Source organism: Oncorhynchus keta, chromosome 31 (assembly GCF_023373465.1).
Source record: "Oncorhynchus keta strain PuntledgeMale-10-30-2019 chromosome 31, Oket_V2, whole genome shotgun sequence".
Classification (NCBI taxonomy): Eukaryota; Metazoa; Chordata; class Actinopteri; order Salmoniformes; family Salmonidae; genus Oncorhynchus; species Oncorhynchus keta.
The window spans coordinates 8,916,932-8,944,148 of NC_068451.1; the positions used below are offsets into that span (position 1 = coordinate 8,916,932).

Genomic DNA, 27,217 nt, shown 5'->3' on the forward strand with positions numbered 1-27,217 from the left:
TCACTGCGTTTTCAAGTGAGTTTGATAACACTGCCCATCTCATACTGTCTGCCCTCATCCATTGCTATCCCCGTTTACGCATTGATGATGAAGCATAGACGTTTTCCCCTTCGAATTGTCTTCCCCGTCTCATTTCTCTCTGATCTCCTCTGTTGCTTCTGCTCATTGCGAGCGAGGCCAAACATGTATGGATGATTTTAATTTGTCGCCCAATTGGAGCGCTTTAGAGATCTTTTTACCCACGCGGTTCATTTGTTTTCATCGGTCTGTCTGTTTTTTTCCTTCTGAATATACACACACACACACTGCTCACTGGCTAATGAGGGAGGAGGAGGGGGGGAGGGAGGGTACCGCTAAATCACTTGGAGGAAAGTACAGAGTGTGAAAACCAGAGAGGGGTGGCGAGAGGAAGGGATTTACTGCTGGAACACTCATTGAGGAGTAGAGGGAGGGAGTGTGTTGCATGTTATAGAGGTTGAGGTGTGAGCTCTGACAGGAGAAGGGTTAGCAGGCTCAGAAGCAGACTGAGTGGTGGTGACTGACTGATTCACTCTGTCATTTTCCATTTTCCGCTTATTCAGAGAGTCTTACGGTATAGTGAGTGCAAACATTTTCATACTGTCTGCTGTATGTTGCAATTCTCTGTTTGGAGGGAATGGGACTGACTACCACTACAGCCGAGTGAGGGTAAGTTGCAGTTGAACCTACTTTTTTACTCATCATTTTGTTGCTATTTGGGTTACCTGTCTCTGTATTTTTACGTTATAAGGTGTATGTCTCTGTCTGTGTGTACTTGTTCATTCATTCATGCACATATGGTGGATTTACACTGTGAGCTGCAGCAGGAGATGGGTGGTTCAGGAACTAGCCCTTTAGAATGTCAGGGAGCAGGTCTGCGTCCCAGCAGGAGCATAGACAACCCTTTTGAGAGTGGTCGACTCCCCTAGGAAACGAATGGGATTAAATATACCACTGTTTGGTATAATGACTGAATACATTGTTAAGACCTAGTAATGAGTCCCGGGGAAGTATGTATTAAAAGTCTGAGTCGGAGTGCTTATTTAGGATAAGTTTAGCCTTTCAGAACACAGGATCTCATGGATAGGGCCGACCTCGTACTAGATTAGCACTCCTACTCTCAGATGCTTGATGCACCAGTATTTCTGCTTCGAAATATGGGACAAGTCAAGGACTTCGTTAGTCCTTCAATAAATGACCGTCTTTGCTCCCCCCCCAGACACAAACACACGCCACACGTTGGGAGCAGCACAGGGTCCGCCTCAGTGTAGCGCCCCTGGAGCCATGTATGGGTTAAGTGCCTTGCTCAAGGGCACAGTGATGGCAGGTGGTACCTGGGATCTGAAAGGAGCAGCTTTCCGTCTGCCAGATCAGGTTGGCAGATAAGGGTGATACTGATTGTAATATTCAGAAACAGTTTTTACATTTGTATACTGCAGAACTAGTTTTTGTTTTGGGTATCATGAAGCATTGATACACTTTTAATCCCCAACCCTACCCCACATGGGGTCTCTTGCCAGGCCGTCATTGTAAATACAAAAACAATTATTAATTGACATGCCTGGTTAAATCATGGTCTTAATAAGAAGTGAGAGGAATAGTAGATCATGGAGCGTTGAGTCTGAGAGAAGTGAGGGATTTAAAATATACCAGTCAGTATTTATTAATTAATTAATGAATTTCCCAGTCCATCCTCTCTCAACACTGATGATTCATTCACACTGCTCAATTTCCTCCCTTTCCCTCCATTGATTGTTGCTGCCCAGTGAATATCTCGCCTAGAACAAGATTGGGTACACGTTTTTAAAAAGTATTTTGTGTTGTGACCAACAAGGCCAAAGCTGTGCTAGAGTCCATGTGACAGACAAGGAGGGAGAGAAGACGGAGAGAGAGAGCATGGAAGGACAGAGAGGTGATCTAGTCCATGGGTTGTTGTCACCACATATTTAACAGCCACAAGTTAAGGGCATATACAAAAAAAAACGAGGTGGTTGTTAAATATCTCTTTCCAAACACAACCATTTTTAGGGGGAAAAGGATTGTCAGAAAAAGAGAGCGAAAGAGGGGGTTTGAAGACACTGTTTTTATTTAATGAAAAGTCTAGACTACTTCACTAGATATTTTGAGTCTTCATCTGCATGGCTTGAAGAAGCGCTGACACAGACAGTATAAAACAACAAGGTTAACTCGATTCCCCTCTTAGACACATCTCATCTATCTAAAAGATATTTTTTTAAATCCATGAAACAAGTCTTAGAACACGCTTTGTATCCACTATCCATGATTTCCCATAAGCACTGCCGGGTAGAGCTTTTTCACATCAAGCCCAATTGCTGAACAGTACTGACCTTGTTAAACATATTGATTTCCTGTCAGTCAAAGGACTAAAGAAAAATATATATCGTAAATAAGGGATAAAAATTATATTCCCATACGAAAAAAGATTGCAGTTTTGAAACAGCAGTCAACTGTGGTATTTTAAACGCAATAATTGCAGAATAACTGCAGTTGAACTTCAGTTACACTGCAAAATTACTTAATTAAAAACGGGTTGTAAGGGTTGAAAGCAGATGCTTCCAAGGGGTGTGGTTTCTGAATTGAAGATGATCGTGGACTACATGAAAAGGAGGGCCGAATACGCCCTCATTCACATTGATGGGGCTGTAGTGGAGCGGGTAGAGAGCTTCAAGTTCCTTGGTGTCCACATCCCCAACAAACTATCATGGTCCAAACACACCAATAAACTTGTGAAGAGGGCACGACAACGCCTTTTCCCCCTCAGGAGACTGAAAAGATTTGGCATGGGTCCCCAGATCCTCAAAGTTCAACAGCTGTACTATCGAGAGCATTTTGACCGGTTGCATCACCGCCTGGTATGGCAACTGCTCGGCATCTGACCGCAATGCGCTACAGAGGGTAGTGCATACGGCCCAGTACATCACTGGGGCCATGCTTCCTGCCATCCAGGTCCTCTACTAGGCGGTGTCAGAGGAAGGCCCCAAAAAATTGTCAAAGACTCCAGTCACCAAAGTCAGACTGTTCTCTCTGCTACCGCACGGCAAGCAGTACCGGAGCGCCGAGTCTAGGTCCAAGTGGCTCTTTAACAGCTTCTACCCCCAAGCCATAACAATTAATCAAATGGCCCCTTGGACTATTGACACCCCCTCCCCCCTTTGTTTTTGCCCTGCTGCTACTCACTGTTTATTATCTATCCATAGTCACTTTACCCCTACCTACATGTACAAATGACCTCGTATAACCTGTACCCCAGTGCATTGACTCGGTACCGGAACCCCCTGTATGTAGCCTCATTATTGTTATTTTTTTACTTTACATGTTTGTTTTTTTTGTAAATATTTTCTTAACCAACAATGCAGTTTTAATAAAATAGAGTTAAGGGCTTGTAAGTAAGCATTTCACGGTAAGGTCCTGTTGTATTCGGCGCATGTGACATAACATTTTATTTGAATTCGTTAAGCAATTAACATCCCATCATGCTTAGGGTCATGTATAAAAATGCTGGGCAGGCCATTATTTTGGCTACCATGGCTATGCCCCCATAGGGTACAATCTTTCCAGCACTCTCCCCTAACCACCGAGCCTCAGGGTAAAAGTGGAAAATGTAATGCTCTGAGACTATATATTCTGTGGAAACATCATCAAATACCTGAACACTTCTTCTCCCTTGCATAAATAAAGCTGTATGTCTGGAGCTCACTGGTGCAGGAATCTCCAAGGGCCCAGAATAGTTGATAAAATGTTTAATCTTCGCTAGCAAGAGCTGAAGACAGATGGGCTAGAATAAAGGCGGACTGGTGGAGTAGAGGGAGGTACATGCAATTGAAAGATCCTGAACCAACTGCCATGTGGTGTAGCCAATGTGATTTATAATGGATATTTATTTTCATCAGCATATTTTCTGTTAAATGAAAATGAGCATATGAAAATCAGAGGTCCTAACTGGCATGCAGATTGGTAGAAATGGTCATGTAAATTGTCACTCCACATGAAAAAAAAGTTGCTGACCACTTAAGCTTTAATTTATACATTTTTCTGTAAAATAGGCCGACTATACCAGGAGCGGATTGGCCATCTGGCAAATGCCACATGAGCTGGACCATTTTTTTTGGTTGGGTGTGCTGGTAGAAATATTGTTTTAATATACAAATAAAACAATGAGAACGGTGACATGGCCAGTGGCACATGCGCCTTTTTTTGTTGCCGTACCAGGCGGTGATACAGCCCGATAGGATGCTCTCAATTGTGCGTCTGTAAAAGTTTGTGAGGGTTTTAAGGGCCAAGCCGAATTTCTTCAACCTCCTGAGATTCTTCACCACACCGTCTGCGTGGATGGACCATTTCAGATTGTCGTGATGGAACTTGAAGCTTCTCGCAGAGGAACTTGAAGCTTCTCACCGATGTGGATAGGGGCGTGTTCTCTCTGCTGTTTCCACGATCAGCTCCGTTTTGTTGACGTTGAGGGAGAGGTTATTTTCCTGGCACCACTCCGCCAGGGCCCTCACCACCTCCCTGTAGGCTGTCTCGTCATTATTGGTATTCAGGCCTACAACTGTTGTTTGCAAACATGATGATTGAGTTTGAGGCATGCATGGTCACGCAGTCATGGGTACAGGAGGGGGCTGAGCACGCACCCTTATGGGGCCCTAGTGTTGAGGATCAGCAAAGTGGAGGTGTTGTGTCCTACCTTCACCCCCTGGGGGCAGCCCGTCAGGATGTCCAGGACCCAGTTGCAGAGGGTGGGGTTCAGACCCAGGACCCTGAGCTTAATGACGAGCTTGGCGGGTACTATGGTGTTGGCTGAGCTATAGTCACTAACGAGGGCAAGGAGGTACAGTTGGGCGGGCACTGTCCTCTAAGGCCTGCACACAACGCCAGTCCTGACCAACACACATTTTTTTAGAGGTCAACGGAGGTAAATAGTGTGATTTAGTCCAATAGGAACTCCGGTCATAGATTGTGGCCCTCTGAGACACTCATATTACCACTCTGTGTCATTGGATGGAGTATGGATCCAATAGACTCTGCCTGGACAGCTAATTCTAAGATTGTGCTATAGTGCATTCGGAAAGTATGTGCACTTGTTGGCTGCTTTTCCCTCACTCTGTGGAATAACTCATCCCAAGCCATCTCAAATGGGTGATTGTGGAGGCCAGGTCATCTGATGCAGCACTCAATCACTCTCCTTGGTCAAATAGCCCTTACACAGCCTGGAAGTGTGTTTTGGGTCATTGTCCTGTTAAAAAACAAATGATTGTCCCACTAAGTGCAAACCAGATGGGATTGTGTATTTTCTGTAGAATGCTGTGGTAGCAGTAGCCATTGTTGTGTCTTGACTATCATTAATGTGATTGACTGTTATTTTATTAAATAATTAAATACCACGTTTAAAAAAATGACGCTATTAAATTACTCATGTAACAATTAAGTAAGTAATATAGGGCACCACGGACAGTTATTTAACAACTTATCTCCTGACTAAACTCTAAAGATATAAATATCTTTTACATCAGTCACAGCCAATTCATTAATTCTTATTTACTTTGTCTCATTCTGAATGTTGCAAAATCCTTGGATAGCTGCACGAACCATAGCATAAACGGTTAATCAGCGATATAGAAATTGGCTTAATTATTTATTTACTAACTAAATAATCACACAGAATTACATTAACACACAAACAGAATAGCTTACACATTGATTACTACATAATGCTAAGTCAAGTCCCTGGTGGACTAAAACCGATATGACAGCTTGGTAAACAATGGAAAGGGATGGGGACAGATAAAGAGCGGGAAAGACAGAATGCACCAACTACATACATACAGCTGAGAACTATGCTCATGGAAATGTGAATACTTTGCACATGAACAGCCACTAATTTGAAAGAATTGCAATGTACATATTTACATTTGTATGTCTTTGCTGTCTCTCTGTTGAAACCACTTGATCCTCTAGGGGAGTAATTCTACAGAGTATTTCTTAGTTGTAGCTTGCTCAGCGGGCTCTGTTATTAAGGTTGTTTGATAGGGAAATGTTCTTTAGAACAGATCTTTCAGAGTACCACCCGGTGCTTCTCGGTCGAGTTTACTAGACTAAAGTACTTAAACAGTTGCAAACTGAAAGTTCCTGTGTAGTCTTCATCTTCTTCACTCGTGAAAGTTTTAGAGTTTCTAACCATTTTGTACCTTCCAGCTCATGCTGTCTGTTTACTGGTCTTGTAGAATCTAACCATTCGTGACGTCCGGTTCACACCGTCTGCCTGCTTGGTCTTGTAGAGGTTTTCTTCTCTGTTGAACGTTTCAGAGTTTCTAGCCAATCTGTTCCTTTCAGCTCACGCTGCCAGTCTTGCTGCCCTAATGTACATTTTTTCACGAGTCCTATTTCAGCACTCGGAGGGGGGGCGTTCCCTCTTTTTGTCATAATGTCTGTGCTCGCGTGGGTGTGGTCACTGACTGGTTATAACTTCATATATATGACCATTCATTTAGAAGGCTAACATCTTACATCTTAAATCTTCTCACAAATAGTTTCATATTTAATCATATAAGTAGCACAACATCTAGATGTGAATCTGATCACTGGGAGGTATACACATTCAAAGATACAGTTATGTTGTTGTTCTGTCCTTACGCTACATCACAAATTAGTAATGAATTCGACGTGATTGTTCTTTAACCTCTCTAGGGACCAACATCCAGTGACGGTGCAGGGCGCCAAATTCAAACAGAAATCTCATAATTAAAGTTCCTCAAACATGCATGTATTACACCCCATTTTAAAGATAAACTTGTTCAGTGTCCGATTTCAAAAAAGCTTTATGACAAAAGCATACCATGCGATTATGTTAGGTCTGCACCTAGTCACAAAAAAACAGCAATTTTTCCAGCCAAAGAGAGGAGTCACAAAAAGCAGAAATAGAGATAAGATGAATCACAAACCTTTGATCTTCATCAGATGGCACTCAAAGGACTTCATGTTACACAATACATGTATGTTTTGTTCGATAAAGTTCATAATTATATCCAAAAATCTCTGTTTACATTGGCGCGTTATGTTTTGCCTCCCAAATATCCGGTGGAAGTGCAGAGAGCTACATCAATTTACAGAAATACTCATCATAAATGTTGATGAAAATTCAACTGTTAAGCATGGAATTAAAGATATACTTCTCCTTAATGCAACCGCTGTGTCAGATTTCAAAAAAGCTTTACGGAAAAAGCACACCATGGAATAATCTGAGAAAAGTGCTCAGAGACCAAAACAAGCAATACAGATACCCGCCATGTTATGGAGTCAACAAAAGTCAGAAATAGCATTATAAATATTCACTTACATTTGATGATCTTCATCAGAATGCACTCCCAGGAATCCCAGTTCCACAATAATTGTTAGTTTTGTTCGATAAAGTCCATTTATGTCCAACTACCTCCTTTTTGTTCCCACATTTAGTACAGTAATCCAAATGTGCAGGCACTAGGTCCAGACAAAGTCAAAAAAAGTTATTACAGTTCGTAGAAACATAACGATGTATATAATCAATCTTTAGGATGTTTTTATCATAAAGCTTCAATAATGTTTCAACCGGAGAATTCCTTTGTCTTTAGAAATGAAAGAGAATGGAGCTAACTCTCACGGGCACGCGCCTGACTGAGCACATGGCCTTCTGGCAGACCTATGACTCAATCAGCTCTCATTCTCTCCCACTTCACAGTAGAAGCCTGAAACAAGGTTTTGAAGACTGTTGACATCTAGTGGAAGCCTTAGGACGTGCAATATGACCCCACAGACACTGTATATTGAATAGGCTAAGACTTGAAAACCTACAAACCTCAGATTTCCCACTTCCCGGTTTGATTTCTTCTCAGGTTTTTGCCTGCCATATGAGTTCTGTTATGCTCACAGACATCATTCAAACAGTTTTAGAAACTTCAGAGTGTTTGCTCTCCAAATATACTAATGATATGCATATCCTAGCATCTGGGCCTGAGTAACAGGCAGTTTACTCTGGGCATGCTTTACATCCGGACGTGAAAATACTGCCCCCTACCCCAAATAAGTTAAGTACCAAAGGGCCCTTCAAACTCTTTGGATTACAGAAATATTGTTTCATTATTCAACCTTTTGATGTTACTGTAATGCAACGTCTCTCTCATGAGTAACAAAGGGATTTAACTTCTATTTCTGAAAGAGTGGGAGAGAGAGTTTTCTTGCAGGTATTTACGACAGTCATAAAACTGTGGGGGGAGAGGGGGGGGGGATCTGGTGCATTTGATCCTCACCCAAAAGGGCAAGTCATGACCTCATGCCGGTTATGTGTGCCTTGAATTCTAAATAAAGCAGTGACAGTGTCACCAGCAAAGCACCATCACACCACCTCCTCCATGCTTCATGGTGGGAACCACACATGCGGAGATCCCCTACTCTGTGTCTCACAAAGACATGCCGGTTGGAACCAAAAATCTCAAATTTGGACTCATCAGGCCAAAGGACAGATTTCCACTGGTCTAATGCCCATTGCTCGTATTTCTTCTTCTTACTGGTGTCCTTTAGTAGTGGTTTCTTTGCAGCAATTCGACCATGAAGGCCTGATTCACACAGTCTCCTCTGAACAGTTGATTTTGGAATGTCTGTACTTGTGTAGGCTTTATTTGGGCTGCAATTTCTGATGCTGGTAACGCTAATGAACTTAACCTCTGCATCAGAGGTAACTCTGGGTCTTCCTTTCTTGTGGCGGTCCTCATGAGAGCCAGTTTCATCATAGCACTTGATGGATTTTGTGAATGCACAAAGTTCTTGAAATGTTCTGTATTGACTAACCTTCCTGTCTTAAAGTAATGATGGACTGTCGTTTCTCTGCTTATTTGAGCTGTTCTTTCCATATTATGGACTTGGTCTTTTACCAAATAGGGCTATCTGCTGTATACCACCCCTACCTTGTCACAACACAACTGCTTGTCTCAAACATTAAGAAGGAAAGAAATTCCACAAATTAACTTATTAACAAGGCACAGCTGTTAATTGAAATGCATTCCAGGTGACTATCTCATGAATATGGTTGAGAGAATGCCAGGAGTGTGCAATGCTGTCATCAAGGCAAAGGGTGGCTAATTTTAAGAATCTCAAATATGAAATATATTTTCATTTGTTTAACACTTTTTTGATTACTACATGATTCCATATGTGTTATTTCATAGTTTTGATGTCTTCACTATTATTCTACAATGTAGAAAATAGTAAAAAGAAAAAAACAACCCTGGAATAAGTAGGTGTGTCTAAACCTTTGACTGGCATTGTATGTACATTTGATATTTCCTTTTTATCATATTCATACATTTGCTCAAATTTCAAATAACCTTTTTTTTGCTTTGTCATTATGGGGCATTGTGTGTAGGGGGAAAAATGATGTAATATATTTTAGAATAAGGCTGTAATGTAACAAAATGTGGGGGAAAAAGTCAATAAGTCTTAATACTTACCGAATGCACTGTACATGTGCTTATTCAGCGTAGTATAGAATTATGACCTGATATAGTTTAGTAAGATGGTATGCGTCTGATGTAGGTTATGTTTTTCTGATGAAATAATGTTTTCATTCTCCTGTCTCCTACAGAAGACGAGTCTGTGGGATCCATTTTAGAATAAGGCTGTAATGGAACAAAATGTGGAAAAATTCAAGAGGTTTGAATACTTTCAGATTGCACTATATGTAGGCTGGTGTAGGTATGTAGGGTAATTTAGAGGGTCAGGGAGGGAGCTTTAGATCTCTCCCTTTCAATTATGTATCTCAAAGCCAATCTGAAACATTGGATGGTGGAGGTGCTGTGGTTAGTTAGAGAAATGGGCTTAAGGTGGAATAAAACTGCCAGTCGAATGCAGAATCGCACAGTAATTCACGTAAAGTAGAAACATATGGTAGATGCTTTTATCCAACGCGACTGATGCCTAGTAACAACAAAGACATTTGATATGTGTGGCCCATGTGGGAATCAAATCCACAACTGATATTGAAAGCGCAATGCTCCAATCTATTGAGCTATCAGCACCGCACCAACTAATCACTTCCCTTACAGGATGTAAAACTCCAATCTGCATTGAGCTGAGATAGTTGACAATTGTACATAAATCTACTGTATGTGTTGTGTAAATACAAGGTGCAGAGTTGTAGAGCTTTGTGTGTGAAATTGTGAGTTATAACTCTTGATGTTATTAGTCTCTCTTGTTACTTTTCCAGACTCTTCCAGACACACTGTCCAGAGGAGCATGATGACTACTTTCCCCAATGAGACAGAGGAGACAGGCTTCTCCTCCCTCTCTCCTTCATACCCCCCCTCCCCCTCCCTCACACCGTCCATCTCCCTCACCTCCAACCCTTCCTCTTCCTTCGCCTTCTCCCTCTCCACCTCCTCCTCCTCTCTGTCCAACTGCTCCAGCTCTCCATCGCCCTCCCCTCCCTATAACTTCTACGCTGTGCTGCTGGTGCTGCTTATCTTCTGCGTGGTGTTTGGAAACATGCTAGTTTGTGTGGCGGTGTCGCGAGAGCGCGCCCTCCAGACCACCACCAACTACCTCATCGTCTCCCTGGCTGTGTCTGACCTGCTGCTGGCCACCCTGGTCATGCCCTGGGGCGTCTACCTGGAGGTGGGTGGGTAGGTGTGTGTGGAGGTGGGTGTGTGTGGGTTCGTACATGTTTCTATCCATCTGGTAGCCAGTGTTTTTCTCTCTCTCACATTTGTCTCTCGTCCATGTCTTTACCTCCTAGTCTCTCTACACTAGTTCATTCGTAGGTGTTTCAAAAGCCCTCTCGGTTAACCTTTCTGGAAATGGGGGCAGTATTGAGTAGTTTGGATGAATAAGGTGCCTTATGTACACTGCCTGTTACTCAGGCCCAGAAGATAGGATATGCATATGCATGGTAGTATTGGATAGAACACACTCTAAAGCTTCCAAAACTGTTAAAATAAGTGAGTATCTGTGAGTATAACAGAACTGATATAGCAGGTGAAAACCTGAGGAAAATCCATCCAGGAAATGCTATTATTTTGAAATGGCTGTTTTTCCATTGAAAGCCTATCCACCATACAAAGACTTAAGACCCAGTTCACGAGCCCTATGGCTTCCTCTGCATGTGGCCAGTCTTTAGGTATTGTTTCAGGCTTTTTGTTTTTGAGGGAGAAACAATGAAAACAATGAGGGAGGAACACTACTTTCAATGAGTGGACAGTGGAAATTGCCAGAGATGTTTGCTGCGTGTGACCGGGAGCACGCATTCTTGTTTTTTCTTTTCTATTGATGAAGATATTGTCCAGTTGAAATATTATCGATTATTTATGACAAAAACAACCTGAGGATTGATTATAAACATCGTTTGACATGTTTCTACAAACTTTTATGGTATTTTTAGAATTTTTCGTCTGCCTGCTGTGAACGTGCTTTGTGCCAATAGATTACTGAACAAAACGCACCAACAAAACTGAGGTTTTTGGACATAAAGAGGGACTTTATCGAACAAAACAAACATTTATTGTGTAACACGGAATCTTGTGAGTGCAACCATATGAAGATCATCAAAGGTAAGTGATTAATTTGAGCGCCATTTCTGACGTTTGTTACTCCTCTACTTGGCTGGTTACTGTTTGTAATGTTTTGTGTTCTGGGGGCTGTCCTCAGATAATCGCATGGTATGATTTCGCCGTAAAGTATTTTTGAAATCTGACACTGTGGTTGGATTAACAAGAAATGTATCTTTAAGCCGATGTATAACACTTGTATGTTTTAAGAATTGTTCCGCTAGCAGAACACCTATCCCTAATAGGTTTTAATGTCAAGATGGCATGATCAATAACAGAAGCTACAGTTGGTTCCCATCAACAGTATCTTGTTGATCTGAATCTCTGAATCTGTCTTTGTTCTCCTTTCCTCCAGTCTATTATTCATAAGCATAACTGCGTCTCAAATGGCACCTATTCCCTATCTAGTGCACTAATACTGTATATGTCCCTTCCTAGGTGGTAGGGGAGTGGCGCTTCAGTCTCATCCACTGTGACATTCTCCTGACCCTGGACGTCATGATGTGTACTGCCAGCATCCTCAACCTCTGTGCCATCAGCATCGACAGGTACTCACACTTTCTCTATCTATCTACAGTATCTCTATCTCTCTCTATATACAGTATACTCTCTATATGTCTGTCTGTCTTGCTTTTTCTCACTCTCCCCTCATCACTCTCCTCTCACACTCTCTCTCCAAAATTTGGATTGATTTCATAGTGCCCTTGCATCAAAAAACATATTTTAAGGTGATGGTAATGTCTCCTGATGGGAAATGCATTTTTTAATGCTTGTTATTGTTGCTTTCCCATAAAGGAAAAAAAAAAAAAAATCAGGACACCATTTCCATCTTTTCGGGTAGCCTCCTCACTTCTCAAGTATCATTATCTTCTTAACATGAGCTTATTTTGTCCAACCAAACCAATACCCTTTTAAAACCGTTGAAAGAAATTGACAATTTCAGCAGCCTCAATACTTGTAGCCTTGTTTGTCCTTTTGTAGACTGAATCCCTCTAAATGTGAAGCCATATCTCAGGGATTAGTGTGGGTACTGTTCTTTGCTTGTGTCTGTCCCTGACCACCAACTCTGTGGAGGGATGACAGTCTCCTCTCCTCACACCAGGCTTTCTATGGAGGACTCTTAGATTGGTTTGTCACGCTGCTGCACTGTGAAACTGACTTGAACAGCTTTTGTTTGTGTTTGCCTGGTGAATGAGAGGAACTGACAATGCAACTTAACTTAGTGTGGGCGGTGGTGGACAAAGTGTTCATGTGCATGTGTGGTTGTTTGTGCGTGTGTGTGTAGGTGTTAGCTCTAAATACAGCATGTGTGTGCAGGTACACGGCGGTGGCGATGCCCATGCTGTATAACACCAGATACAGCTCCAGGAGGAGGGTGGCTCTGATGATTGCTGTCGTGTGGTTCCTCTCCTTCGCAATCTCCTGCCCTCTGCTGTTTGGACTCAACAACACAGGTCTCTGTCTGTTTCTGTCTTTCTCTCCTTTTCTCTGTCTCTCTTGCTGTCTCTTTATCCCCCTCCCCCCTCTTTCTCAGTGACCACATTTACATGCACACCAATATCCTATTATTATTTGGGATACTCGAGTATTCTGTTTTTGAGTTGACACGTATAAACGTCATATTCCGTTTACAACAACCCGAAAAAGCTTGTATCCAGGTAATGAGAAACCCGGATAAGATGCCTGGGATATGCTGATATGCCCCCGAAGATCTAAATAAAGTAATGCTCACCAGAACAATGTCTTACATCGATAGAATGAATGCATTAGTAATCTAGTTAACAGTAAAGATGTCTGTTTCGTTTAGGTGCCCGGGGAGAAAATGCAATCACTCCAAAACAGTGGAAAGATTGGTCCTGTGCAAAATGTCCAATTGTCATCAGTTTGACAGGTTTTAAGGAAATTAAAAGCTGAGAAAAAGACATTTCTGAAAGACTTCAGTTTGTCTTGGGTGCACATTTTATGTGGTTGAAATATTGCCTAAGTGTCAAGGATGACACATTACACGCGTATTCGCATTTGATGGTTAAAGAAATCTTTCTCCACTCCTGTTCCTGAGTCAAAATTTTACATTTGTATCATTTCAATGCAAGAAATGCATAATTATGCAGGAGTTAATATGATATTACGCTACATGTGAGTGGTCATAGGCCTACATTCAATGCAAATTGTATTTGTCACATGCGTGAAATGCTTACTTATACAAGCTCTTAACCAACAATGCAGTTTTAAGAAAATAGAGTTCAGAAAATATTTACTAAATAAACTAAAGTAAAAAAAGTAACACAATACAATAACAATAATAAGGCAATATACAGGGGATACTGGTACCGAGTCAATGTGCGGGGATAAAGGTTAGTTAAAGTAATTGAGGTCATTTGTAAATGTGCTGTAGGTAGGGGTAAAGTGACTATGCATAGATAATAAACAGTGAGTAACAGCAGTGTAAAAGCAAAGAGGGGTGGTGTCAATGCAAATAGTCCGGGTGGCCATTTAATTCATTGTTCAGCAGTCTTATGGCTTCGGGGAAGAAGCTGTTAATTAGCCTTTTGGACCTAGACTTGGTGCTCTGGTGTTGCTTGCCGTGCGATAACAGAAAGAACAGTCTATGACTTGGGTGACTGGAGTCTGTGACAATTTTTTTGGCCTTCCTCTGATACCGCCTAGTATAGAGGTCCTGGATGGCAAGAAGCTTGGCCCCAGTGATGTACTGGGTCGCACGCCCTACTTTCGGTAGCACCTTACGGTTGGATGCCGAGCAGTTGCCATACCAGGCGTTGATACAACCGGTCAGGACACTCTCTGTAGGATGCTCTCTGGTGCAGCTGTAGAACTTTGAGGATCTGGGGACTCAAGCCAAATCTTTTCAGTCTCCTGAGTTGGAAAAGGAGTTGTCGTGCCCTCTTCATGGCTGTCTTGGTGTGTTTAGTCCATGATAGTTTGTTGGTGCTGTAGACTCCCCATTGATGTGAATGGGGGTGTGTTCGGCCCTCCTTTTCCTGTAGTCCATGATCAGCTCCTTTTGTCCCTATGGGCTGTCTCAATGTTAATGACTTAACGATGGTGTTGGAATTGTGCTTGGCCACACAGTCATGGGGCCCCGGTGTTGAGGATCAGCATGGCAGATGTGTTGTTGCTTACCCTTACCACCTGGCTGCAGCCCATCAGGAAGTCCAGGATCCAGTTGCAGAGGAAGGTTTTTAGTCCCAGGGTACTTAGCTTAGCGATGATCTTTGTGGGCACTATGGTGTTGAACACTGAGCTGTAGTCAATGAACAGCATTCTCACATAGGTGTTCATTTTGTCCAGATGGGAAAGGCCAGTGTGGAGTGCAATTGAGATTGTGTCATCTGTGGATCTGTTGGGGTGGTATGAAAATTGTTGATGGATCTAGGGTTTCCGGGATGATGGTGTTGATGTGAGCCATGACCAGCCTTTCAAAGCATTTTATGGCTACCGACGTGAATGCTATGGGGCAGTAGTCATTTTAGGGAGGTTACCTTTGTGTTTTTGGGCACAGGGACTATGGTGGTCTGCTTTAAACATGTAGGTTTTACAGACTCGGTCAGGGAGAGTTTGAAAATGCCAGTGAAGACACTTGCCAGTTGGTCAGCACATGCTCTGAGTACACGTTCTGGTAATCCGTCTGGCCCCACACCCTTGTGAATGCTGTGGCCTGTTTAAAGATCTTACATCAGCTATGTGGGGGTGCTCTCATGCATGCTACAGTGTTGAAGCCGGTGACTGAGGTAGTATACTCCTTCTTTGCCATTGGATGAATCCCGGAACATATTCCAGTCTGTGCTAGCAAAACAGTCTTGTAGCATCCGCGTCATATGATCACTTCTGTATTCAGCGAGTCACTTGTACTTCCTGCTTTAGTTTTTGCTTGTAAACAGGAATCAGGAGGATATAATTATAGTCAGATTTGCCCAATGGAGGGTGAGAGAGAGCTTTGTACGCATCTCTATGTGTGGAGTAAATGTGGTCTAGAGTTTTTTTCCCTCTGATTGCACATTTGACATGCTGGTAGAAAATAGGTGGAATGGATTTAACCCTTGTGTAATCTTAACATTCTGTATACTTACATTGTCCCAAGGGTAAAAAATGACTTGCCTTCACTTTACCCCTAAAATAAAGCAGCTTAATTGGATTTTAAACCCCAAATCTATTTTGCATGAAGAAACAACCTGTCATTCATCAAACTTTGAATATCTGGGTTTTCCCTCATCACAATGCAGAAAAGACTGCATTTAATCAGTGGACACGACTCGTTTTTATTACAACACACCTGTCATAATTGTTTTCTTTACTAAAGTAGAGGAATTTTATTATTTGTATTGCTAAAGGTACTGCATATGTGTAAACATTTTTTTTAAATAGCAAGAGAGCACTTGTATAGCCTACGGAAGTGGCAGAAATGTGCAGAAAGTAGTTTTGAATGCCTTTTATTGAAGGGAAGCAATAGCAATCTTGAACATTTTTGCCAACAGAGTTATATATTCTTATATACTGTACAATGAGGAATCCAACTCCAAAATACTAGTCTTCCATTTTTTTTACCATTGCCCCCACCCACAAGGTGTAAAACAACAATAATAAATAAGAATAAAATAAGATAATAGATACAAAACAAAAACGTGAAGAAGATTAATCAATCCACTCTAATTAGCACATGTAGGACAGTATACAAGTGTATGTGCGCATGGACTTTGCAGATGTATTTCTCACATGTACAGCACATTAGTATTTGTTTTTACAGTCCTTCTTTGGGGGGTAGACGTGGCATCTCCTCCTCTTGCCTGCCCCAGCTGCAGCCTCAGGTGGATCAGGACAAGATTCAGCCCCTTGAACAGCTTTCACAAGCGCTGCAGTGGCTGCTGTGTGGGGAAGGTGCTCACTTCTTTGAATGTGGGTTTACAAGTGCCTTTCCCAGCTGCTCCAGGAACACCCTCCTCTTGTTCCGCTTATCAGGCATCCAGGTAGGGTTGATCTTGTTACATATCACAAAGGCATTGTATGAGGACACATCAATTATGTTATGGATGATGGATTCTAATGAAGTGAAGGATAAAGCCGATATTGTAGTTTTTTTTAACAAGTACGTCATATATGCTGGTTCAGTTTTTGATAATGGTGGGGCCCAGGCCTCTAACATAAGCTCTGTTACAGTCAACTATGATATAGGCCCTCATGTGAACCATTTTAACTTTGAGCCTGTTTCTTATAGTGAGGTCTATAAAGGCAATAGACACTAAAAAGTCTGCAGGTCCAGACAACCTGCACCCCTACCTCTTAAAGACAGCAGCTACTATTATTACTGAACCTGTGGCTCACATTTTCAACTTGAGTCTCTTGACCAATTCCATACCCAACATTTGGAAATCAGCTTATGTCCTCCCACTGCTAAAGGGTGGAGATCCCTCAGATCCTAATAACTATGGTCCTATCTCTAAACTCCTGGCCAAAGTCTATGAATCCCTAGTGAACTCACTGTTCAAAAGCATCTTAATTGAAAAGAACGTACTGAGCGGGGTTCAGTCTGGCTTTAGATCGGGGCATAGCACCACAACTGCAGCTACGGCAGTGGCAAATAACATCATTAATGCACTTGATAAAAAGCAACACTGTGTGGCCAACATCTGTTTGGATTTATCAAAAGCATTTGATTCAGTTGACGATGAATTGTTGCTAGCTAGACTCTATCTAGACTCTGTCTTTCTGACAGAACACAATGTGTATGTACTGACAATCACAAGTTTAGCTTTCTTGAGATTAATAGAGGTGTGGCCCAGGGTTCCATTTTAGCTCCTGTGTTCTCAATTTTGATAAAATATTTGGTAATGAGATGCAACCAGCATAGTTACATCTATATGCAGATGATACCGTTATATATTCATGTGCTCCTTCTCTGGTTCAGGCTGTTGAAGAGCTCCAAACTGTTTTTCAGTCACTGCAGGCCTCTATGGTCTCAAACTGGTCTTGAATGTACAAAAAACAAAATTCAAGACCTATACCAGAGCTAGAAGTCTTCCAGAGAACGTTAGCATTGTCACATCTGGTGGCTTATCTGTTGAAAAAGTGTCATCCTACAAATACCTAGGTGTTTGGTTGGATGACTAGTTGTCCTTTAAAGTTCATGTGGATAATTTTGTGACAAAGCATAAATTGAAATTGGGTTTTTATGTTTGTAATAAGGCTTGCTTCCCACTTATGGCTATAAAGAAGCTTGTTCAGGCCACTTTTCTCTCTGTAATTGATTATGGTGACTTGTTGTATATGCATGCAACCACCTCCGTCTTACAGAGACTGGACTCTGTTATCATGCATGCTTGCGCTTTATTACAAATGCCAAGTCACTCACCCACCATTGCACCAAATGGTAGGTTGGACCTCACAAATGTAACTTTCTGTGCATATAAAGTATGTGTTCATCTACTAAACCCTTTTGGGTAAACTCCCTCTACCTTTGTAGTCTGGTCTCCTTCACCACCAGCAGTTACCATACCCGGTCTGCTCGGTGGTTGCTACTTAAAGTCCCCAGGACATTCACAGTATTAGGCAAGACTGCATTCTCTGCTTGTGCACCAGACGCATGGAATAATCTACAATCCATGCTTCATCTAGATATGTTAGTGTAACTGAATTAGTTAAAAATATTGATGGGAGACTCTGTTACAGAGGAGTGTAAATGCTTTTTTTTGTTTTTTTGACTGGATCATGTTGTATCGTTGTATGTTTTAATTGTGTAATGTATTGATTGGGGCGGCAGGTAACCTAGTGGTTAGAGCGTTGGATTAGTAACCGAAAGGTTGCAAGATTGAATCCCTGAGCTGACAAGGGGAAAATCTGTCGTTCTGCCCCTGAACAAGGCAGTTAACTGACTTTTCCAAGGCAATCTTTGAAAATAAGAATTTGTTCTTAACTGACTTGCAGAGTTAAATAAAGGTTAAATAAAATACAAAAAATTGTTGCTGCCTTCTTGGCCAGGTCTAACCTTGAAAAGGAGACACTGCGTCTCGATGGGCTTTTCCTGGTTAAATAAAGGTTAAATTTAAAAAATGGAAGATGACCAGGGGCCAGCGGGCAGTCATCCTCCTGCAGCTGTAAATTCCAATCACCTTGTACTCTATCTCAGGCGAGCAATACCTCAAGACTTCCTTAATATTAGAGATTGTGCACCAGCTGCTATTGAAAAATAGACACACACCACCACCCCTCGTCTTAGCGGAGGTAACTGTTCTGTCTTGCCGATGCACGGAAAACCCAGCCAACTGTATATTATCCGTGTCGTTGTTCAGCCACGACTCGGTGAAACACAAGATATTATAGTTTTAATGTGCCGTTGGTAGAATGGTCTCGAACGAAGCTCATCCAGTTTATTCTCTAGTGATTGCTCATTGGCCAATAGAACGGATGTAAAGGTGGGGTTACTCACTTGCCGACGAATTCTCACAAGGCACCCGGATCTGTGCCTCCTGTATCTATGTCTTCATGCGAATTACAGGGATTTGGGCCTGGTCTGGGAGCAACAGTATACCCTTTGTGTCACCCATTAAATAAAACGTCTTTGTCCAGTTCGAGGTGAGTAATCCCTGTTCTGATATCCAGAACCTCTTTTCTGTCATAAGAAACGGTAGCAGAAACATTATTTACAAAATATGTTGCAAAGAACAACACGATTGGTTAGGAGCCCGTAAAACGGCAGTCATCCCCTCCGGCGCCATTGTTCATCAGTGTCCATATTCCAGATACTATTCCATTTAACCCATATAATTAAATGATGAACATTCTGTTTATTCATGGATACAGGGATACTCATGGGCGGGATATCAAAGGTGCATGTAAACAGCTTATCCGGAATAAGACCTTAAGCGGGATATGAGCTAATATCCAGAAAACTTTGAACGTGGTCAATGACTCTAGGCCGAGGCTACAGAAACGTTATTTTTGCCCCTGTCCCGCCCCTCCTTTAGAGTGACTGAGCACTGAGCAGCAGCTTAAAGGAGGTCGACGAGTGGATCCCTCATGCACAGAAATCTCTGTGTTTTTTGTTGCGGCAGCAAGTCGAGTTCCAGAAAATCCAGAACCACATCCACTCCAATGAATCTATTCAATGGAATCACAAGTGCACTAGTCTCCTTTACTCATTCGGTCTAGGAGAGACATAAACATGGCACGGGAAGACGCACGTGAAGAAACCCACACTCCTTTTGTTATTAGCTGTGTAAAATAAACATTGCAGTCTTCCAGTCCATCTGTTGTGAGCCTGGAAGATTTGCAGCCCTACTGGATATCTGGGTATCGCCAGTTGGTGAGAGACAAAAAATGAATAATTAGTTAGATAGGGTTACATCTGTTTAGTCATGATGCGCAGTTATTTATTGAACTGCATTGTTGGTTAAAGGGCTTGTAACTAAGCATTTCACGGTAAAGTCTACACATGTTCTATTCGGCGCATGTGACAAATGTGATTTGATTTGCAGTAACTGCAATCACTAAGAGCACCATGCATGCATACACACACACACACACACTACTGCTTACTAACAGCTTTCAGCTCTGTACGCTTTAATCAGTCAACACGTTTCAATGAAAGAGGGACTCATTGATTGGCCTGTCGGTCCACATCCACAATACAGAATGTTTACCAGTGATGTGATTTTAAGTCGGATTACGTGCCCATCATCACGTTTCACTCAAGATGGCATTTTGTTTTGAAAAATGTTTGTGTCGTCTCGTCGGAGCGGTAGCTCGTGCGAAAACAAGCAAACTGAGGTTTGGAACATAAGCTCCTACCTTAAGGATGGGGCTGAAGAGAGTACTGCTTTCGTATGCAAAGGCTGCACAGCTTGATGCAACTGGATGGCAACAACCACTCTAGCTGGAGTGGCCAACACAAAAGCCATTTTATGCTTGATCTGAAAAATGTGGTCGGAGGCTTCGTAGGGAGGGTGTGACGCAATTGTGGAGCATCTGGAGGCACGCAGAGGCCAAATCAAGCTCTGTTCCGCATGTCTGTGTGCCTCTCAAATGTTTTAACAATTCGAAGGGCTCCATATAGCTCCACATTGACGTGATTGGTTGACTGTCCCTGAGGGCGAGAGTTCTTGTATAAACACAAACTCACTTTCTTGACAGCGTCCTTCACAACAGCTCTGTGCTGCTCGGCAAAGCGCAAGAAGTATAAATGCCCTGACATCTGTTGAGACCATATCGCAGTAAATGCTCCATGTCCACTGCAGATGTCGGAGTGACCATGCAGCGCCTTTAATCCGCATGTTAACATTCAGTCACCTTTTGAGAGCGCCTCTAGCCTTTGAACACGTTGCTGGGAAAACAAGAGATGATGTGGCGTTCAGGGTCATCATGTGTCCTATAGAAAGGCTATGGTTATACTGTATATGGGGAAGCTTGAATTTATTGGATTGGACCTACCACCTAAATGCAGTATCTTACAGTGTGCAGCATATAGTCATTTGCTAGCAGCTGTATAATGTTGAAAGGATTCAGCTAGACTGAAGTGTGTTGTGCTATAGGCCGTGGCCTGGCCTTATAAGAAGCAGATTTTAAATGCCTTTCAAATGTTGCATCCAGCTTGAATATGGAGAGGAAAAGCAAATGTCAAATGCTTATGTACCTGCCTTATCTGGAGCTAAACCAGGCATTTACTTGGTTGCCACACCATTACAGAGTGGATTTAGCCAAAGATGTCAATGAGGTTAAATATGTCGATCTGACCTGAACTGTAGAGGAAAACTTCTCTCTTGCCTTAACAGACACCTCCCACCTGTCCCCATTCCCAAACAGCATATGTGTTTCTATCCACCTCTTCTCATCCCCTTCACTCCATCAGCCAGTCGGGAGGAGACCAAGTGTGCCTTCGCTGATCCGTCCTTCGTGGTCTACTCATCCGTGGCCTCCTTCTACGTTCCGTTCATTGTGACCCTGCTGGTGTACGCCCAAATCTGTGTGGTGCTGCGGAGGCGGGGCCGACGCACTGTGCCCCGTAGACACGGCCTGCACCCACAGGGAGGAGGCAAGACGGGGGAGGGCCACAGGCACAGGAAGGTTCATGACTAGTCAATCAATCTATCAATCAACTAATCAGCCAGTCATCAATCAATTAACCCCATAAAACTGCCAGCCAATAAAGCTTGATTTTAGAAGACAGTAGGTCCAAAAGCAAGCATCTTTGACTTTCTATATCCCTCATTCTTTTCTCTCCCTTCATCCTCTCAGAATAAGTGTACCCACCCTGAGGATGTGAATCTGTGCACTCTGATCATGAGGCCCCCCACCAGCGCCCCCCAACGCAAGAAAGTGGTAAGTCGCTGAAACACTGTGAGCCACTGCACAGGGGAACTACTGTGACCATAAAGTTGGATTCCGAAATCTCCTATAACATGAGCCATAGATTTGAACTACAGTACATATCTCTACATCTCTCGTTGTTTCTCTGTCTCCATTTGTCTCTCCCTTACCATCTTTTCTTCCTGCCCCCCCCCCTATTAGACGTTAGTGAAGGAGGCGGTGGTGCACCCCCTGGATGAGGAACCTGTGGGGCGTGGTTTCCTGTCCCAGTTAGACCAGAGCCTCCCCCCACCTCACCCCCCTCCCGCCTCCGGACGAGCCACCAAGGTCTCTCTTTCCATCTCGGTGGCGCCCGCGCCCTTCCTGGCCCTGTCCCCTTCGGTGGCACCACGCTCCGCCCTCGTACCCCGCCGTGCCACCTTCGAGGACGGCGTGAGTGGCCGCGAGCGATGGAGGGAGCGAAATGCAGACAGGGAGAAGGGAGCGAAGGAGAGGGTGAAAGGGACTCTGTCGCAGCAGAAGGAGAGGAAGGCGACCCAGATGCTGGCTATCGTGCTGGGTGAGAGAAACAGGAGGAGACGATGAGGGTGGTTGAATATAGTGTGTTTCAGCCAGTCCCAATTCACTCCTTCCCCCTTCCCCTAGGCCCTTCAATGTTTGATGATCTGAAGGGAAGGGGCAGAGAGTGAATTGAGACTGAATAAGTCGTCATTAAGTCGTCACCCTTTAATTCTCCTCACTCCTCTGTAAGGTGTGTTCATCATCTGCTGGCTACCCTTCTTCCTGACCCACGTGCTGAAGGCCCACTGTGCCAGCTGCTGTATCTCCCCCTTCCTGTATAGTGCCGTCACCTGGCTGGGCTACCTCAACAGTGCCGTCAACCCCGTCATCTACACCACCTTCAACATCGAGTTCCGTAAGGCCTTCATCAAGATCCTAAACTGCTGAGTACAGGGAGGAAGAAGAGGAGGGGGGAGAGTGTTTGAGTAGTGGAGAGAGGCAAAAAAAAGGTCATAGACTAGAAATGAAACTAAAGAAGTGAAAGAGAGTGGTGAAAACAAAGACAAGGAGGGAATGGAAGGAGAGATAGAGGGGGATGTAGAGAGAGGCGACAGAGAAGATAAAAAAATATATAATTTAAGAGGTCAAACAGAAGAGCAAGTGAATCAAATTTACAGAAATACCAAATCAAAAACAGCCTTGGGAATTTTAAAGAGATGTACACTTCTGTAAATATAAAACATAACCGGGTGGAGAGAGATATTCTGAAGGTTCTATGGGAAGAGATGGGATTCTCATGGGGTAGGGCACAATCAGTGGCAAAAGACTGTCCCACTACGTACGAGGATGACTGACTCACATATGTCAAAGCGTCTGCAGACGTTGTCCTGTTTTTACTCTGATACAGTTATTTACAGTTTGTAAATGACGTTACTTAAATTACAGAGGTAATCTTTTAAGGAGATACACAATCAATCTGCACCATCAAGCGCAATTTTTCTCCAATAGCAGTCTTGTTGTGTCGTCCCAGTGTAAACAAGCCTATAAGAGATGTATTATATTAAGAACATGATGATGTTGGTGAAGATATGATGCCATGGTGATATGATGAGCGACTAATCAAGGTTTGTTCATGAAGTATATGTATATATTGTTGTTTAGAGTTTGTTAATGTGAGCTCTGCTCTAAATATCTGTATTACTGTTATTGTACAGATACATGTAATAAATTATATTCTACTCATGTTGTTGCTAGTCTATTTGAAGTTTGCTGTGGGTTAGGGTCAAGTCGAATTGAAGTCAGTCAATTCTGGAAATAAAGATATTTTACAATTGAATAATAACTTAGAGAAAAGTTGTATTTTCAATGACGACTTATTCAGCTGAGGAGAAGCTATTTCAAAAGTCTAGCCGTTTTTGTATTTTAAATTCAAATCACTTCCTGAATTGACTAAATTCAATTCCAATTGACCCCAACCCTGCTGTACTGGTCAAACAATAGACAGAATTTGACTAATTGGTTTTCAAAACTGAATTTGCTCTCTATGTTGATCTTTGGCTCTTCTCACCACTTTAACCTAACCCCCTCTGGTGGTGAAGCAGTGTGGATGCTCCCTATGCTTGTCTGCCAACACCGAACGGTCTGCTACAGTAACGTGAGAGGTCAAACAAATGCTGCTGATGTGAGACAGAACTCACACACACAGTGATAGTCGGTCAGTGTAAGTCATGGTTAGGTCACTGACTGCGTTTGTGCGTGCCCCCCCCCATTGATAACTCCTATCCCATCAATAAACATACACAAACTGCCCCATACAAATCATGTGTTTTTGTCATACTGTATGCAAACTAACCTAGGAAATCATATAAAAATGAGAAGCCCTTCAAATACGAATGGATTTATTGTATATTTAAAACATAAGTATGTTTGTTTTCATTCAGTATACTGTGTATGTGTCTGTGCACCTCTGTAACTAAGTATATACGAGTGTGAATGACTCAGCGGTACAGTATACATTACCCTCTGTTAAACTCTGACCCTGGCTCACAATTATTCACGTGCATATTTCATGATCCCCGATGACAAGAGTGCATAGATCTGTTACAGCCCTACCTTGTTCAGGACTGCTCACACCTATCTACAGAGGAGAGAAAGATGGTGTAACTCATGAGGGGAGGGATGATGGGGGGGTGAGATAATGAATTGATTAGGAAAGGAACAAGGTTGGGTACGGAAGGAGGAGTGCTGGTAGAAGAAGAGACAAAAGAGGAGCGGTCTGGCGAAAATAAACTGAAAAAGACCAAGCCTGGGATAGACAATGCATTTGACAGAATTGTTGCCACTATTTGAAGGATGTTTTTATTGTGACTTTGGAATTCCAACTTTGAGTGAAGGAGCAATAGATTAAGTTGAATAATCCCTGAAGAAGTAGAGACACAGCTCTCTATGGCTTGTATCTACACTCTTTTTTTGTAAACAAAATGTCCTTGCCTAATCTACAATGGGTGGTATTTGATTGATTTCCCAGCAAGCTTCTAATTCTTTATAGCTCTATTATAGCAATTATGCTCTTTCTTGTAATTTTCTATTTAACTCTCAATCATGCACACAATTCTGTCGATTCAGAACCGACAGCACAAAACTTCTGGAGGACAATGTGTATACAGATATGTTAATAAGTCCTGTGTGTGCTTCTAAGAACAGAGATTGTGTCAAGATGTAAACATTCACACTTAAAACACATTGTACAGGTTCTTATAAGCGTGTCTATATCTCTGCTGAAGGGCACCTGTCGTACCGCTGGTACCAATTCATCTGAGATAGGCCCAGAGCTCCACTCTGGTCTGCTCTCCTGCCCAGCCGCATACCCTCTCTGCTCCTCCACCACCTGTCACACGCCTCCAACCCCTACAGCATCGGTCTGCTATCACCCCCCTCGCCCAACCACTCCTCACACCAACCTCTCAGAAAGTATAGATATGAAAGCCTCCATTTTCCTTCCACGTGCACAAAGTCCATGCAATGAGCCCCTTACCCCGTCCCTCGGAACCTGCCCCTCGGTTTCCCTCAATGTTGCCACTGGGGATGTACCAGTGGGGGTATTTCAGTTACCATCCTCTAAACTCTTTGCACTCATGGGGAATCCCACTTACCTTGGGAATGGGCATACCACCACCACCTCCCAATGCCCATCAGACAGACACGACCCCAATACCTCGCCCCTCTGAGAGGAATCTAAAGGCCAAACAGCCCCGAACAGAAGCACGATTTGATCCCCCTACGTCCTCTGATGTACCCATGGAGGCCCAGACCCCAAAGGTAGTCCCCTCGCCCCCCCAACCCCCGGACTTGGCCTGCTCAGAGGACCCAAATTCAGAGACCTCCTCGCCCCTCCCTCCCTGTAATTGCCCTCTGGAGGTCCCACAGAGGAAGCCATCTGAAGTGGATGAAGGATCTGTTGGGCTAGCACTCCCCAAAGACTGCCCTGATGAAGAGCCAGGTAGGCTTCTGTGCCGTATTGGAGAGAGACATGAATACACGGGCGTATTCATTACGGAAACTGTTTACCGTTTATAAACCAAACGGAAGCAAACAGAGCAAAACAAGAGTTTCTATTGGACAAATTCAGGTAGGTCCCTTCCCGTTTTGTTCCATTTGCTTCCATTTAATCCAAATGTTACAAAGTTTTGCAACAGATTTGGAGTAATGAATATGCCCCAAGTCTTACTAGGCTTTTGGTCGATTATCTTGTGTTCGTGTCAAGTTGTGATTTATCTATGCTTTGCTTCCATAGGCACCTAAACAACTTGCACTGTAATTATGTTTTTTTTCTTCATTTTTTCATGTAGGTGAATGTACCCTTTAAGTGTCTGTACTTGAGCACCACAGTCCCCCTGGCTGTACCATGAACCTTTCCATGGTTGTATAATACACATTGTTGATTGCATAAATGTTCCAACTCATTCCTGGGCAAACATGAATGTTTGCAGACGTCAACCACACAGGGCCAGACATACGTCTTTGAAACATATTGTTCTTTTCCATGAAGGTTATGCGCATTCTTGTGAAAAGCACTTGAATGTTCAAGGTATCCAAAGGATGCAGCAGTTTATTCAAAATAATGGATCTTTTATTCTATTCCCTTCTTACTGTAGATCTTGAGCCCCCGCAGTGCACTGGCCCCTCACATCTGACAATGTTGACGACCTTCATCGCCGTCTTCATCCTTCTTTGCTATTGTAGGTAACTTCAATGACAATACAGTGCTTGTAGACCCGGGCTGTGTCTGAAAACATCACGAGACTTTTTCACTCAACTCCTCCCTGTTACGATAAATGAGTGATGAGGTGTGGAGTCAGGCGCAGAGAGCAAAAGATGTGGGGGAAAAACACACTTTAATGTCCCGGAAACATAACATGAACAAAAGTGGAACCACAAATGAACAGAAATATAAGCGGACAGCGTGAAACCCAAATGCAAACAAAAATACACTCAAACAACAAAACAGACGAACAAGCCCGCATGAAACAGAAGCGGGCTGAACAGACTATATATAACCCTACTCTAACAACCAAACAAGAAACAGGTGCTACCAATTAGACAGAACTAAAGGAACACAGAACAACGGATCGGCGATAGCTAGTAGACCGGCGACGACGACCGCCGAGCGCCACCCGAACAAGAAGGGGAGTCACCTTCGGTAATATTCGTGACACTCTCAAAGCTCATTGGGGGAGGAGGTCCCTTGCATCCTCTCCTCCAATAAGCTTTGAGAAAGCAAGGATTTTTATGGCTAG

The 27,217-nt window shown here is 42.9% G+C and overlaps 1 protein-coding gene across 1 annotated transcript; it reads left to right on the plus strand.

Annotated features, from left to right (window-relative positions):
• The first annotated feature begins 420 nt into the window (after positions 1–420).
• On the plus strand, positions 421–24,376 carry LOC118364328 (D(2) dopamine receptor A-like). The gene is made up of 8 exons (XM_035745787.2): positions 421–687; positions 10,271–10,677; positions 12,045–12,154; positions 12,924–13,060; positions 21,463–21,677; positions 21,849–21,932; positions 22,122–22,479; positions 22,672–24,376. Exons 2-8 carry the CDS (start codon positions 10,300–10,302, stop codon positions 22,866–22,868), a joined length of 1,479 nt encoding a protein of 492 aa, XP_035601680.1. The 5' UTR covers positions 421–687; positions 10,271–10,299; the 3' UTR covers positions 22,869–24,376.
• Positions 24,377–27,217: the final 2,841 nt, after the last annotated feature.

What these genes read in the sequence shown, in the direction of transcription:
- LOC118364328 (XM_035745787.2), top strand. Translation starts at nt 10,300, where the DNA reads ATGATGACTACTTTCCCCAATGAGACAGAGGAGACAGGCTTCTCCTCC. An exon ending in TGTGCCATCAGCATCGACAG is followed by an intron (nt 12,155 to 12,923) that starts GTACTCACACTT and finishes ATGTGTGTGCAG; the next exon opens with GTACACGGCGGTGGCGATGC. An exon ending in AGGGCCACAGGCACAGGAAG is followed by an intron (nt 21,678 to 21,848) that starts GTTCATGACTAG and finishes TCATCCTCTCAG; the next exon opens with AATAAGTGTACCCACCCTGA.